This window comes from Salmo salar, chromosome 02 (assembly GCF_965601325.2).
Source record: "Salmo salar chromosome 02, fSalSal1, whole genome shotgun sequence".
Classification (NCBI taxonomy): Eukaryota; Metazoa; Chordata; class Actinopteri; order Salmoniformes; family Salmonidae; genus Salmo; species Salmo salar.
Window position 1 is genome coordinate 21,222,438 of NC_138292.1, and position 16,758 is coordinate 21,239,195.

The 16,758-nt window shown below is 42.4% G+C and overlaps 1 protein-coding gene across 1 annotated transcript in view; it reads right to left on the reverse strand.

Moving 5' to 3' along the window:
- LOC106577129 (folliculin) overlaps positions 1–16,758 on the reverse strand; it is a 27,659-nt gene continuing 10,901 nt past the window's right edge. Inside the window, exons 4-12 of the mRNA XM_014154888.3 lie at positions 4,143–4,364; positions 3,763–3,929; positions 3,528–3,619; positions 2,393–2,556; positions 2,065–2,178; positions 1,844–1,967; positions 1,504–1,632; positions 1,140–1,242; positions 1–827 (exon numbers count right to left, since the gene is read on the reverse strand). Of these exons, the coding sequence (XP_014010363.1) occupies positions 620–827; positions 1,140–1,242; positions 1,504–1,632; positions 1,844–1,967; positions 2,065–2,178; positions 2,393–2,556; positions 3,528–3,619; positions 3,763–3,929; positions 4,143–4,364 (1,323 nt within the window). The 3' untranslated portion in view covers positions 1–619. The remainder of the gene's footprint in view (positions 828–1,139; positions 1,243–1,503; positions 1,633–1,843; positions 1,968–2,064; positions 2,179–2,392; positions 2,557–3,527; positions 3,620–3,762; positions 3,930–4,142; positions 4,365–16,758) is intronic.

A 16,758-nucleotide genomic window follows, 5' to 3' on the forward strand; every position in this document is an offset into this window, starting at 1 on the left:
TTTCAGCTCAAGCAGTTCTTTTATTTGAATATCTCTGTACAATGTGTTAACAAACTATTGAAACTTTTATAATAAGTTAGACATAAAGTTGTGGATAGTGTTCCAATAATAATTCCCTTTGATTAATACAAAAAAAACAGATACTAATTACTTATTACGTTTTACATAATGTATCTGAATAAATTATTAATTTAAAACTGACCCATGAAGTGGCTTTTTGTTCTTTATTGTGAAGGATGGATTTTAATCAAGTCAGCACCTGGACACAAACATATCCCTCAGTCAGTCGATCTGTCATTACTCACTCATTCACACTCATTTTCTTTCCCTTTCTCTCTGTCCGTTCGAAATACAGTAGTAGATACACGCAGAGGGTGCTGGGAGGAGCTATAGGACCGGCTCATTGTAATGGCTGGAAAGGAATAATGGAACGGTGTCAAACACATCAAACATACGGAAATCCCGTTTGACTCCGTTCCATTTATTCCATTCCCGCCATTACAATGAGCCCACCCTCCTAATACCTCCTCCCACCAGCCTCCTATACTGAGATACAGTATATTTCACTCCAGCTGTATGGTCTCTCCCACTACCTCTCATCTTCTCCTCCACTGCTCTCTCACTGGCTAAGGGGCCTCTCCCCTCCTCTGACAGCGGTCATCAGATGGCTCTTGTAGGTCTTGCTGAGTCCCGTCATCCAGAACTTGAGCAGCCTGACGTTGTCCTCTTCCCCAGGCCCCGTGGCACCCAGCAGGGCCAACACCTTCTGGGTGTCCTCCCTCCCACGCCCATCTACCTTGGAGAACTTAAACAGCACCTTCACTTTACTAAGGAATTGAAGGGATAGAGAGGGGGGGTTAAGGGGAGGATGGGTATGGAGAGAAGTGGGAGGGAGAGGAGTTATTGGAATTTCCCAATGATTCTGGACTACATTAAGCATTCCACATCATCCTGTACTGCACAGCCAATGTAACCAGGCTGGGGCTTTGGGGGGTTTCATAGGGGGACTTGTTTGACTCTTTAATGCCCCACTATCTACAGTTGCATACCTACATACCTCTGTTTAGAAAAAGCCAAAGAAATGAAACTTCAAAGTTTAGGGAAATTCCCTGATTATCAGAGGGGTTGTTGTTACTCACTTCATCCACTCCTCCTTCAGACACAGCAGACAGTGAGAGACCACATCCACTGACAGGTTCTCATTGGACAACGCCACCTCGATCTTATTCAACAAAGTGGGACCTGAGAGAGGGGTGGGGGGAAGAAAGAGAAGGATAGAGAGCAAGGGAATGATAGGGGTGAAGAGAGACAGGGAGAGAGCACGAGAGATGCAGGTCAATAGATTGAAACTGGAAAGTTAATGGAGGGAAATTTCACACGACTAATTGCATCTCTTTGACCTTTGCCATGATTGTTAACAACTAGAGGCGTCTTGAAGAAGACATGTATAATGTATACCTTCATGTTGATGATGTATATTGTCCAGATGGGGTATATCCTCACCTTTATCTGTAGGCTGTGAGTTGGTACTGCTGATGTTGAACTGATAGAGTGAGAGGATGTTTTCTCCACAAGCAGCAGAGTACAGAGAGCCCCTCTCCACACTGACCACATCCACCAACACTGAGAACTCTGGGAAGGGACACAGCAAGATGGACGTATTTTAGGATTTGAAACCTTATGAAAACCTTTTATTTGTTAAATTGTTCTGTTCGCACTTATAACTAATATCATTATCACGCAGTATTTTATTATTAGCATATTACTATCATATGTAATAGTGATTATAAGCAGACCTCCAAATAGAGCAGTAACCACAGTGATGTATTCTGGGTTTGTGTACCTGAGGAGCTGACGTGTGTGGGGATGGGCACGTCAGGGCTGAGGCCCAGGAAGTTACATCGGTATGCTTCCTCATACTGGGCGCTGTACGTCACAGAGCGGACACAGCCCACCGGGAGCAAGGCCTGATGGGATATATACCAAACCATGTGATTAACGATGAATGTTAGGAGGAATATTCTTTAAAGGGGGATACGATGAGTAAACTTTTGATTGGCTGACCTTCAACATGGTGAATGCTGAATGGATGAGCCCTGGGTCAGCCCCTCTCAATATGACCTGATTTCCCATGAGCACGTGCCATGCTAGCTGGCGGAAATCAGTGGTACCGAGTACCTGTGTACCAATCAGATAACAGATATCATCACAAGGAAACAGCCAGGAAATGCATTCACAAAATAAGTTGATATTGGTTTCCCTCTTTAACCAATTGGTTCACAAAGTTGTTTCTTTTGAAACCAAGTGGTTAACAGAATTAAGTATGACATATGATGTGCTAGAAATGAAAGTGTTCATGATGTGGTAGGGAGAAAGGCACACCAATGTTTACCTGTCTTAAATGTCTCAAGGACCTGAACTTTGGACCAGGATACCCCTCTGCTTTCCCCTCGTCAAACAAGAAGTCTCTGTACAGCTCGCTCTCCGATTGGTGGCACTGGGGTCTAGTCCCGCCCCCTTCTGCTCCTTCCCAGCAACTCATTTCCTCCTCTTGCTCTGAAGACAACAGGACATTGTTAAAAAGACCTACAAAACACCCAATATCGGGACTTATTCCAAGATATATACTGTATATATACTGTTATTTTATTTAAATTGATTTAGCCAGGATAGTGAACAAAGTAACAATTGCAACTATTTTCCTGATTGGAAGTATTCAAGTGTCATAGTGACTTGCAATAATAGAGCTGAACAGGGGGGAGCAATGGAAACATTTTTGTCCCAAAAATGGTAATCAGAATGGAATGTGTGTGATATGGTTGAGTGAATCACATTGTAGCTCTCTGTCCTCATGGTCTAACCGTGTTAATCACACGTTTACTGTAGATACAGACTCCTGTTCCACTCTGACACACTGGGAAAACACATGACTTCTCATGATAATGCAGTCAGGAACGCTTTACCCTGATATCAGATCACACCCTTTTTATTCACTTCTTTTAACTTGAGCCATATGGGGTAATATGTCTCTCTGACTAGTGTTAAACTGGTCTCACGGTGTCTCCCACCTCTAGAGTTATCCTGTCTGTCTGCCTGTCTGTCTTTCTATGAGCACCAGCGTGTACCTGTCTAACATTCGGCCTACTTGTCTGTCTCTCTATGAGCACCAGCGCATACCTCTGTCTCTCTATAAGCACATGCACATACCTGTCTGTCTCTCTATGAGCACCAGCACGTACCTGTCTGTCTCTCTATGAGCACCAGCACATACCCGTCTGTCTCTCTATGAGCACCAGTGCGTACCTGTCTGTCTCTCTATGAGCACCAGCGCGTACCTGTCTGTCTCTCTATGAGCACCAGCGCGTACCTGTCTGTCTCTCTATGAGCACCAGTGCGTACCTGTCTGTCTCTCTATGAGCACCAGTGCGTACCTGTCTGTCTCTCTATGAGCACCAGTGCGTACCTGTCTGTCACTTTATGAGCACCAGTGCATACCTGTCTGTCTCTCTATGAGCACCAGTGCGTACCTGTCTGTCTCTCTATGAGCACCAGTGTGTCCTCTGTGGGAGCTCCCTCCAGCAGCTTCTCTGTCAGACGACTACCACAGGCCTTCAGTAACCTGCAGGAGAGGAGAAAACACAAGAGAGTGTATCAAACAACTGGGATAGACAGAACACTGCACGACCACCCCTGATGTTGACTGTATGTCTGCTATTGTTTAGATTAACCTTAGTGATCATTAGCGACAGTTAGCTGTCTCACCAGCTGAAGGAGGAGTGCAGGCTGGCCCAGAGGTTGGTGTGCTGTGTGAGGGAGGGCAGGGAGCGGGCCGCGTTACCACTCCTCTGGTGGGGGAAGACAGCAGGAGAGAACACACTGTTCATCCTCACCGCCCTCTGAGGACACACACACTGCTCACTGTCAAACACCTGTAGAGGATAGGGGGAGGGGGGAGAAATAAGAGGGAGAGAAGTCAAACATGGCCCCCCTATTCTGTCTGATAGTAAGAGTTAGTGTTCATGTTTATTTGTCTTATGTTTTATGTTCACGTTATGAATAGTAAGTGTGTTTTAATGTGTGTGTATATATCTATGTCCCATACATTTAACATGGTGTGTTAGTTTGTGTGTGTGTGTCCTTACCTTCAGTGCTGTGCTCTGGAGACTCTGTATAGTGAGTCTGAGGTGGCGCAGCAGGAAGGGCCAGGAGTTGATGAGGTAGATCCTGTCCATGGCTACCATGACGATACTGTACCACCGCTGGAAGCCCCGGGCCAGGCTGTCCTTGATGAAGAATGTGTGAGAAAACACAAAACCATGCTGCTCATCCCCAAAGAAGATAGGACCCTCACGACCTGGACACACCTAAAGAGGCAGGGAGGGAGAGAGGCAGATGAGAGAGGGAGGGTACTGAGGGGAGAACAGACATTAGGAACAGAGCAAATGGAATGGCATCAAACACCTGGAAATCATGTTTGATGTATTTGATACCATTCCACTGATTCCGCTCCCGTCACTACCACAAGCCCGTTCTCCCCAATTAAGGTGCCACCAACCTCCTGTGATATCTATCTATCTATCTATCTATCTATCTATCAGGGGTCTCCAACAGGTAGATCACGCAGTAGCTCGCAGCCCACCAATAAGTAGCTCGCCAAACAATTCTGAAAGTACATGCAATTTTCACGTGTTCCACCACAAACAAATCTCAGAAGTAGACTCAGACACCGCAAGCACCCAGCAACTATCTAATCAACGCAACATTGACATTATCCCACCCCTGGTTAGTCACCAGGGCCTAAAGTCACGTTACCATAAAGGTGCAGGTGAACATTTTTGTCTCATCTGTGATATTTTGGTTAAAAGAATGAAATTAAACAATATAATTACTTCTTACTACAAACATTAAAAAGAATGTCATCTGTTTGAGTGTTTTTTTTTTATTTACATTTTTATAATTATTTATTACAAAAAAACACAAGGAAGGGGTAACATTAAAGTATTAGAACATGAAGGACAAACACTACAGCATCAAGACACTATCAAACATGTACCAGTCTTTTTCTGCAACAGAGCCATCCTTATGTGTGAGGGTGCGTGTGCATGATAGTGATATAAAATATATGTATGTCATAGTTTCCTTTTTCATGCACAATCTTGTGAAACCCGAACCCTCCAAGATCCCCCCACAGTTCCCCAATAGCTGTCCCTCAACCATTCGAGACCCCTTCCACAGTCACCCCCCACCCCCGGAAGAAAATAAATAAAAAAATACAATTAATTCCATTCCCCACCCCCAAGAACCCCCCAATGCACCAACAACCAAGAGAATGAACTAAAGAGAAAAAAGGAAAAGACAGAAGAAAACAGCAAACAACAATGAAAAAAAAATAGAAAAAAAGAATGAATTTAAAACAAAGGACATCAAGGACAACTGAAATCATAACAGCAATGCCTACTTTATATGTTTGTGTGCATGTCTGGCACTATTACATGTATGTGTGTGTTCTTGTATGAGTTTATTTGAATGAGAGTGTGTGTATATGCATGTGTACAAACACCTGCATGGCATCAGCCTCAGGCAAACCGGCCTTAGTTAAAGCCAGACCCACTGGCTCCAGGTCATCTACAAGTCTATGCTAGGTAAAGCTCCGCCTTATCTCAGCTCACTGGTCACGATAACAACACCCACCCGTAGCACGCGCTCCAGCAGGTATATCTCACTGGTCATCCCCAAAGCCAACACCTCCTTTGGCCGCTTCTCCTGCCAGTTCTCTGCTGCCAGCGATTGGAACGAATTGCTAAAATCGGTGAAGCTGGAGACTTACATTTCCCTCACTAACTTTAAACATCAGCTATCTGAGCAGCTAACCCATCGCTGCAGCTGTACATAGTCCATCTGTAAATAGTCCATCCAATCTACCTACCTCATCCCCATACTGTTTTTATTTACTTTGCTGCTCTTTTGCACACCAGTATCACTACTTACACACCATCATCTGCTCATCATCATCTATCACTCCAGTGTTAATCTTCTAAATTGTAATTACTTTGCTACTATGGCCTATTTATTGCCATACCTCCTCATGCCATTTGCACACACTGTATATAGACTTGTTCTTAACTAGCCTACCTGGTTAAATAAAGGTGAAATTTAAAAAATAAAAAAGTTGTAAAAACACTGCCACTTAGTGTCATTCAAATGTACTTTTATTATGTTTTATTTTGACTTTTTTCCCCCCTTTATCTTTTGACCATCATTCTCTCTCTCACACAGCAACTCCACTCCCACTTGTCTCCAATTCCACATACCAACCCTCAGCTTCCCTCAGCCCATCCCATCTATCTCTGCTGGCCACCCACTTCGTGTTTCTACACAACACATATCTTTCAACTATGCTATGATGTTTAACGTACAATTTCAATCTATCCAATCGAATAGAATCTACAGATTGTGTGTTGAAGATAAATACTTTTACTAAGAGTATTAGTATATTAGTAATTGACTGACCCGGTCTCTCCAGATCTCCTAACAGTACTATTTCTAGGGTCAATTTTAGATCAATGCTATGCATTTTCAGCCATTCCTGAACCTGAGACCAGAAACAGGCTACCTGAGGGCAATACCAAAATAAATGGTCTATTGATTCTGTATCCTCACAACAAAATCTGCTGAGCTTCGATGATTTTATTCCCCAAATATTCAACATTTTGTTGGTGGCAAGAATTCTATATTGTTACGAACCCCTTTGGCCCTGCAGTCTAGGGGGGGATGGAAACAAGACCCGTAACATATCTCATGCAAATCATAACAGTGAAAAGGAACAGTGAGAACTAAAAACAGACAACCTAAACCTACTGTCAAACACTTTAGGTTTATTTTTCAAACATACGGTAATGGGGGGGGGGGGGGGGCGCTGAGCTGGACCCAAGGAAATATTTAAAAAAGAAACCTAGGCTAGTCTTGCCTGCTTCAAGAACAGCTAGCCAACTAACCAATAAAATACAGTGGGTGGTCCACCCAGTTCTAAGTACCCCAGTTCTAACTAGGGTACTTAGACAAAGTTTTCCTACGGGTAATGTATGCCCAAGGGTGACTTGGCTTGGTATCCCCTTTTCCCACCAACAAACAAACAGCCATACACCACAGCAAAACATACTCACATGATAACGGACAATGTGAGATGTAGGCGCAAATACAAAAGAGAGATAGCTCCCGAGACAACTGATTGGGTTTCTTTTAAACCAAGGGAAAGGGGATGTGATTGGGTAAGGGAAAAGGAGCAGGTGTGTCTTCAGATTGGCGACTGATGACTGCCACCTGTAACTAGGGCAGAAGGAGAGAAAACAAACACACACAGGATACCTGTATCCGTAACATATATAATATGTCTTGAATGTTGCGTTGTTTTATATATCAATATGGAATCGGTACATAAAAAATCTGTTCCTAACTATTTTGCAATCTGTATGGCACAGTTGTCAACATCCTGGTCGTCAAATGAAACTGGTATACTTTCCTATTTATGCTATTTTTATTCCTCCGCTAGTTTTGATCCTTTATATTGGGCAGACAGACCAGTTCCCTACCTCCTCCCGCTGCCACCCGCCTCCTCCATTTTTGGGGCAATGCTGTAATCAATTGGTTGTACTCTTGGATTGAGCAGACCTTCCCGTACAATTCTGATAACTCCATGAAGGACATAACTCTACAATATAATTTAAGAACAAAATACCCCTTTCAAACATCTTTCCCATAAATACAGGTATTTTATCAACCAGCACATTTGAGTTCAGCCATAATATTTGTTCTATCTTTTCGGTGGGATGAAATTGAAATTGTAGCCAGCTCTGCAATGCTTGTTTGAAAAAGACAGATACTTTGAAAAAAGTATCATTTTCAATTAATCGAAAATGAGACATGGCAATCTGCACAAAGGCAAAAAGGCAATTTTTAAACAATGGATGAGCTTTTCTTATTAATCTACTTGAGAACTATTTAGGGTTCAAATAAAACTTTTGAATGAGTGAAGCTTTTAGAGAGAGGTTTAGTGCTTTTATATTTAATCATCTCAACCCACCCAATTCATATTCATTATGTAGATAGGCTTGTTTTAATTTGTCTGGTTTAGCATCCCAGATAAAGCAAAATATTTTTTGCTCATATGATTTGAAAAACGAATCATCAGGAGTAGGCAGCGCCATAAGTAAGTGAGTAAACTGAGAAATGACTAAGGAGTTAATCAGGGCAATTTTTCCATAAATAGACAGGTATTTACCTCTCCATGGTTGCAGGATCTTGTCTATTTTTACAAGTTTTCTATTGAAATTCATTGTGGAGAGCTTATTTATATATTTTGTGATATGAATACCGAGTATGTCTACTTCACCATCAGCCCATTTTATAGCTAAGCTGCAAGGTAATGTAAAAGTTGTATTTTTTAAGGATCCAATACGTAATATTGTACACTTATCATAATTAGGTTTTAGTCCAGAAAAGTTTAGATCTTTAATGAGACATTGTTGGGATCTAGCTTGCGGGCTTAACCTCTTACATCTAGACGTTCCGCTAGCGGAACACCTGCTCCAATATCCAATGATAGGCGTGGCGCGAATTACAAATTCCTCAAAAATACAAAAACTTCCATTTTTCAAACATATGACTATTTTACAGCATTTTAAAGACAAGACTCTCCTTTATCTAACCACACTGTCCGATTTCAAAAAGGCTTTACAGCGAAAGCAAAACATTAGATTATGTCAGCAGAGTACCCAGCCAGAAATAATCAGACACCCATTTTTCAAGCTAGCATATAATGTCACAAAAAACAAAACCACAGCTAAATGCAGCACTAACCTTTGATGATCTTCATCAGATGACACACCTAGGACATTATGTTATACAATACATGCTTGTTTTGTTCAATCAAGTTCATATTTATATAAAAAAACAGCTTTTTACATTAGCATGTGACGTTCAGAACTAGCATACCCCCCGCAAACCTCCGGTGAATTTACTAAATTACTCACGATAAACGTTCACAAAAAACATAACAATTATTTTAAGAATTATAGATACAGAACTCCTTTGTGCAATCGAGGTGTCCGATTTTAAAATAGCTTTTCGGTGAAAGCACATTTTGCAATATTCTGAGTAGATAGCCCAGCCATCACGGCTAGCTATTTAGACACCCACCAAGTTTAGCCCTGACCAAACTCCGATTTACTATTAGAAATGTTTGATTACCTTTGGTGTTCTTCGTCAGAATGCACTCCCAGGACTGCTACTTCAATAACAAATGTTGGTTTGGTTGAAAATAATCCATTGTTATATCCAAATAGCGGCGTTTTGTTCGTGCGTTCAAGACACTATCCGAAGTGTAAATAAGGGTCACGAGCATGGCACATTTCGTAACAAAAGATTTCTAAATATTCCATTACCGTACTTCGAAGCATGTCAACCGCTGTTTAAAATCAATTTTTATGCCATTTTTCTCGTAAAAAAGCGATAATATTCCGACCGGGAAAGCGTGTATACGTACAAAGAGAGAGAAAAATTGCAAGTAGACACAGATTGTAAAAGACACATAGAATAAAAGATAATTCAGGATTCATACGAATACTCCTTCTAAAATTCTAGCCACTATCCAAACGCGCTACTTTTTTTCAGTCGGGGCCTGCAAAGCCACGATTCAGCTTTTTGCCGCCTTCTGAGAGCCCATGGGAGCCGTAGGAAGTGTCACGTAACAGCAGAGATCCCCTATATTGGATAGAGATAATCAAGAAGGGCAAGAAATTGTCAGACAGGGCACTTCCTGCATGGAATCTTCTCAGGTTTTGGCCTGCCAAATGAGTTCTGTTATACTCACAGACACCATTCAAACAGTTTTAGAAACTTTGGAGTGTTTTCTATCCAAAGCTAATAATTATATGCATATTCTAGTTTCTGGGCAGGAGTAATAATCAGATTAAATCGGGTACGTTTTTTATCCGGCCATGAAAATACTGCCCCCTAGCCATAACAGGTTAACATAAAACTTGCGTCATCGGCATACATGGACACTATTGTTTTTAAGCCTTGGATTTCTAATCCTCTAATGTTGTTATTGGATCTGATTTTAATAGCTAGCATTTCGATGGCCATAACGAATAGATATGGTGACAGCGGACACCCTTGTTTAACTCCTCTTGACAATTCAAAACTCTCTGAGAAGTAGCCGTTATTTACTATTTTACACCTGGGGTTGCTATACATTATTTTTACACATTTTATAAGAGAATTACCGAAATTGAAAAAATCCAGGCATTTATAAATAAAATTCAGTCTTACTTTATCAAATGCCTTTTCAAAATCTGCTATAAATACCATTCCTGGCTTCTTATATGTTTCATGATGTTCTATTATTTCTAGTAGTTGTCGTATATTATCTCCAATGTATCATCCATGTAAAAAACTGATCAGGACGAACAATACCTTGTAAAAACCCTTTTAATTCTTAGTGCTATGCATTTTGCTAGTATTTTTGCATCACAACATTGGGTAAGGGGCCTCCAGCTTTTTTTTAGATAGACCGGGTCTTTATATTTGCCATCTGGGTCTTGTTTTAATAATAGAGAAATCAGATCTTCCTGCTGAGTACCTGACAGACTACCATTTCTATAGGAGTAGTTAACCTGTTGAGGACAGACGTTCCGCTAGCGGAACCCCTATCCATTGTGAAGGGAAACCTAATATAGAGGAGTGAGATACAGGATATTAGAGTCAATAATTGCAAGGAACGACAGAAAAGTAGGCTGTTAACTAGGGCTTTACGACCCCTGGAAAATAGCATAGTCGTATGCGACCTAGTGTCCGATCAACAGACACCTCTGTAGAAAAAGTTGAGAGAGAGAGTGATTATCCTGGGATGATTGTTCGCATGTGAGGTGAATATATTGTTCAGTCAACAGTCGCGAGAAAAGACAGGCTCGTCTACGCGTGAGATATAAACAGTGTGTCAGGGTCCATACAATGATCATTCTAGAGGGAAAATTCTATATTGTGAGAAGGGAATACATATGATAATTACAGATAGAAGTTTTAAATTGAGTTATAATCAGAATTTTAGAAACACACACATGGAGGGGGAAGATAATTAGTTGCGTGAATATATTGTTCAGTCAACAGTCGCGAGAAAAGACAGGTTCTTCTACGCGTGAGATAGAAGCAATGTGTCAGGGTCCATACGAATAATTATTCTTCAATTCTAGGTTAATAACGGTAAAAGATAATTAGTCGTGCGTGAGGTGAATATATTGTTCAGTCAACAGTCGCGAGAAAAGACAGGTACTGGTTCGTCTACGCGTGAGATATAAACAACGTGTCAGGGTCCATACGAATAATTATTCTTCAATTCTAGATTAACAACGGTAAATAGCATACACATAAAGATTAATTGCAAGTAGACACAGATTGTAAAAGACACATAGAATAAAAGATAATTCAGGATTCATACGAATACTCCTTCTAAAATTCTAGATTGTGAGAAGGAGCAGAATAACTACGATAGTAATTTAACAAACATGGGTAGTAAATCCTCTAAGGGGATCCCGGTACTAACGGGAGATGAACGTTTTATGCTGGGAAAAGATAAGAGGAACATCTATTTTGGGCCGAAATGGAGGAAGAAGTACGGTTTTGATGGCTGTTTAAATGTTGAAAGATTGGAATCATTGGTTAAACAAATACATAGGGTCTGTGGGGATAAGACAGAGAAGCAGCGTACAGAAGGCCTTGACACCGCTCGTGTTTGGCTGGCAGAAGCTAGAAAAAGAGCGGAGGGGGCCAAGAGTAAGGGAGTTACTAAGAATGAAGATTTGGGTAGCCAGGAGCAGACAGAGAGGACTCCCACGGCTCCCACAGAGACACCACCTAAGCCCAAATTGTACCCTTCCCTGGCAGACCAGGGGTGGCGGGAAAACCCAGATAACGAGGTGGTGGTAGTGAGACGGAGACAACCACATCAAGTGCCGCCCGTACCGTTACCCCCTCCCCCGTATGCTGGTCCTCGGGGAGCTGAGGGAGTTAGAGAGGAAGAGACACAGGAAGGAGGACAGGATTTAGCAACTTTATTGAGAAAGTGGATAGAAACAGAGGAAGGGAGAAAGATGGGAACTAGGGGAAGAGAGCGTGTTAGTGGTGCTGCACAACCCAGAGCCCTCAGTAGACTCGTTTCCCATAACCAAAGTCCGGATAGGAATAGACAAGAGGAAAGTGGGGATGATTCGGAATGGATAGAAGAGAAGGAGAGGACAGTCAGACAGTACGCTCCGATAGCCTTACCTAACCCCCGAGCTGGGGATGACGGACAGGGGCCGACACTAGAGGTATATAGAGCATGGACTCAGAGGGATATAGCCAGGGCAGTAGAAGGGGTAGGACATCCCAAGACAGGAATGGATGGGTTCAAGAGCTATTTGGAGGCTCTGGCAGCCAGCTTTAAACTTAACACGGGTGAAGTAGAGAGAGCAGTTAGACAGCTGGTGGGAAAAGATTGGGCAGCAGTTCAGGGAAATTGGGTACCAGGACATGGTGATTTGATAGTAGTGCCCTGGGCGATAGATGGACAGTATGTCGAGAAAATCACACAGCTGTGTAATAATCTGAGGGACCACTATCACCGACATGCAGATTTCTCTAAGGTTCATGAGTGTAAACAAGAAGACAGTGAGACTATAAGCCAATACGTAGAGAGATTAAAGGACGTGTTCAACGCAAATAGTGGGTTAATAGAACCCCCGGTAGTGGATGGATTTGATGCCCCGTATTATCAGCAATTAAAAATTGCTTTCCTCAGTGGAATGTGTCCCGAGATAAGTCGTGCCATCAAACAGAACCTCGTAGGGTGGGGGCTAGCAGATCTGAGAGAAGTAAAGAGATATGCAGTACACTATGAGCAGCATGGAAAAAGTGAGAAAGAAGAGAAGGAACGGAATGGAGCAGAGTATTTGATGGCCACTCTAGGAGAGATTTCAGAGAGGGGTAGAGGTGACAAAAGAGAACGGAATAGCAGGACAGGAGAGAAAGAGGAATACAAGTGTTTCAATTGTCACAAGATAGGACAAGTTGCTAGAAATTGGGGGGAAGCCACTGTCCCTGTTCTAATATCTAAACTATGCCCAGTAAACATGTTGGGCAGAGATGTGATGACGAAACTAAATGTGGCAGTCACTCCCACTGAGAGGGGAATGAAGGCATACATTGTTAGAGACAATATGGTCGTCTGTGGGGACGGGGAACCATGTTATTGTTACAGTCAGGATTTGCTGAGGGGGGGGGATAACAGATATTCCTAAAACCTTGATGGAACTCTCAGACCAACTGGTACCAGGACTAATTAAAATGTCTCCCGATGACTTACACTGTACTCTCTGCTATAACAAACACCCAGGTCCAGATCCTGTCTATGAGGAAGCATTACTTAAAACCCCAGAGAGAACTATAGGGTTAAAGTGGTTACACTATGACAGCACTCATGTTGCTGCGGAAGTGGCGCTACTTCCACAGAACCAGACATTGTTCCGAGAAAGATGGAGCCCCCATGTATCTCTTGCCATGGAGCCCTCGGAAAGGTGGGAGGACATGGGCCAGTGGGTGTCACAGGGGAGGAGAATCATGACCTGGGTAGACATGAGTAGTGGAGATCAACACAGTCCCTCAACCGAGAGGTATCGCAGGAAACTAAATTGGAGAGCAAATAGTGTTCCTGCTGTACATCTGGATGAGTGTGTCAGAAACTGGAGGGGAGGAGTACCTGTTAACAGAAGAACAGGAAATAGATTTGGAAAAAGTCCCTGAACACTTATGGTCAAAAGGTCCAGCAGATGTAGGATTAATTAAAGGGGTAGTTCCAATACAGGTTGTACCTAAATTGGATCATAGGCCGTATCAGAAGCAATATCCCATGAAACCCGAGGCAATAAAAGGTATTACTCCAATTTTTTTGCAATTAAGGAAAGGAGGGGTAATCATCCCAGGTGATGAAGCATTTTGTAACTCTCCCCTGTTCCCAGTTAAAAAAGCAGCTCCAAGTACGGATTGGAGGATGGTAATGGATCTACAAGGGGTTAACAAGAGTATCATTCCACGGGCTCCATGTGTACCAGATCCACATTCATTGTTAAACCAATTGAAACCCGAGAATGCATACTTCACAGTGATAGACTTGGCGAATGCTTTCTTTAGCATTCCAGTACACCCCGATAGTCAAGGGTGGTTTGGGTTCACCTTTCTGGGGAGCAAATGGACGTACTCGAGGACTCCCCAGGGATTTTCGGAAAGTCCGACGATTTACAATCAGGCTATTACCCGAAACCTAGGCCAGTTTGACCCTCCACAAGGAAGCCACATTTTGACATATGTAGACTACATCTTGGTGGCGAACCCCTCTCAAGAGGGCTGTAAAGCTGACACTCTAGCTCTGTTAAAGTTCTTGGCTGAGCAGGGCCATAAGGTCAGCCGGAAAAAGTTGCAGCTGTGGAGGGAGGAGGTCATCTACCTCGGACACACCATAACACAGGAAGGGAGAACACTCAACTTGACCAGAAAAAAGCAATTTTAGGAGCACCGAAACCACTCAATAAAAAACAGATGAGTTTTCTTGGTATGATCAACTATTGCCGTGCGTGGATACCCCACTTTGCATTACAGACTGGAAAGCTCAGTGAGCTAATATATGGTAAAGCTATGGCAGCCAGAGAGAAGATAGCATGGACTAGAGAAGCAGAAGAGCAGTTTACTAGCATCAAGAAGCTGTTAACTTCCAGCACTGTCTTAGCATTTCCCAGATATGATAGACCCTTTACACAAACCGTGGATTGTAGGGAGGGGTTCATGACGTCTGTATTAACACAGAAACATGGGGGGAAAAATAAGCCAATCGCTTACTACTCCTCCCGATTAGATGAAGTAGCCCAGGCTATGCCACAGTGCTTGCAATCTGTGGTGGCAGCCGCACAGACAGTAGAAGACTCTGCTTCAGTGGTACTTTATCATGATCTGACCCTAAAGGTACCGCACGCAGTATCCATTTTGCTATTAGAACACAAAATGGCTTACATGTCACCAGCAAGACATCTGTCATGTATGATAATTTTGTTAAATATGCCTAATTTAACAATTGAACGTTGTACCACTTTGAACCCCTCCATATTGGTTCGAATTGAAACAGATGGCAGCCCACATGATTGTAACGGAGACTGCGAAAGTTGTTTTACCAAGACCTGACTTGACAGATCTAGCCTTACCTGACGGGGAACTGACTATGTTTGTAGATGGCTCATCAAGGAAGAACCCTGACGGCACAAATGCAACAGGTTATGCTGTAGTAACAGAAGTTGAGGTTTTGGAAGCAGAGCCCCTACCTAGAAACTATTCAGCACAACAGGCTGAGATTGTTGCACTCACCCGTGAATGTCAGTTGGGGAGAGGTAAACGAGTAACCATTTATACTGACAGTGCTTATGCTTTTAATACGGTACACGTCTTTGCAGCCCAATTGAGAAACAGAGGAATGGTAACCACTTCTGGTAAACCAATTACGCATGCCCAGTTGATTTTGGATCTCTTAGATGCTGTACTTCTACCAGAAAAGTTTGCCATTTGTAAATGTGATGCACATACTACAGGGACAGATAGTATTAGCAATGGTAACAGAAGAGCTGATCAGGAAGCAAAGAAGGCAGGCCTCAAGCCACAGCCACCGACACAGCAGTTCTTAAAAGAGGCAGCAGTTATAGATGGAACCATATTAAAAGATTGCCAGTCTAGAGCGCCAGTAAAAGAGATTTCGAAATGGGATGAGATTTGGTATCATGATGACTTGCCCATATTACCTAAGTCATTGTTTAGATATGCAGCAATACTGATACATGGGCAAAGCCATGTGTCAACAGGAGGGATGGTGGAAATAATAAGAAAACACTTTGTAGCATACGGAATCACAAACTACTTTAAAAAAATGTTCCAGATGTGTTATTTGTGCACAGAATAATCACCAAGGTAGACAAAGGGTACAACAGGGAGAATATCCCCAGGCGAAATACCCTTTCCAACAACTAGAAATTGATTTTATTGAACTCACTAAAAGTGAAGGAAAGAAGTGGTGTCTAACTATCATAGATAAATACACTAAATGGGTAGAGGCTTTTCCCACCTCCTCCGCAGATGCAATGACAGTGGCCAGGGAATTATGCCATGATATCATTCCTAGATTTAGTCTAGCAGAAACCATTTATTCCAACAATGGGTCCCATTTTTCCAATCAAATTATAGATAACATTGGACAGAAATTAGGTATAAATATGAAGAAACATTGTTCTTATAGTCCGAAATCCGTCGGACTGATCGAGCGCATGAACGGTACTATTAAATGCAGGTTAAGAAAGACTCACATAAGCACCGGTAGAAATTGGGTACAATGCTTACCCATAGTGTTAATGACCATAAGGATAACCCCTGACAAAGATGGATTATCTCCATTCGAGAAGGTGTTCGGGAGGCCTTATAGAATGCCTGAGTTAGGAGAGCTGGACCAGGGTCATGTTGAATCAGAAGATACCATTACAGAACACATGAGGAAATTATTTAATAACCACACCCGTATGTCAAAGATTTTATGCCCAACAGGTGAGCAGCAGAGTAAGGTGACGCATAAGGTCCAACCGGGAGATTGGGTCTGGGTCCAATCCCTCAAGAAAAAGGACTAGAAACAGCCACGGT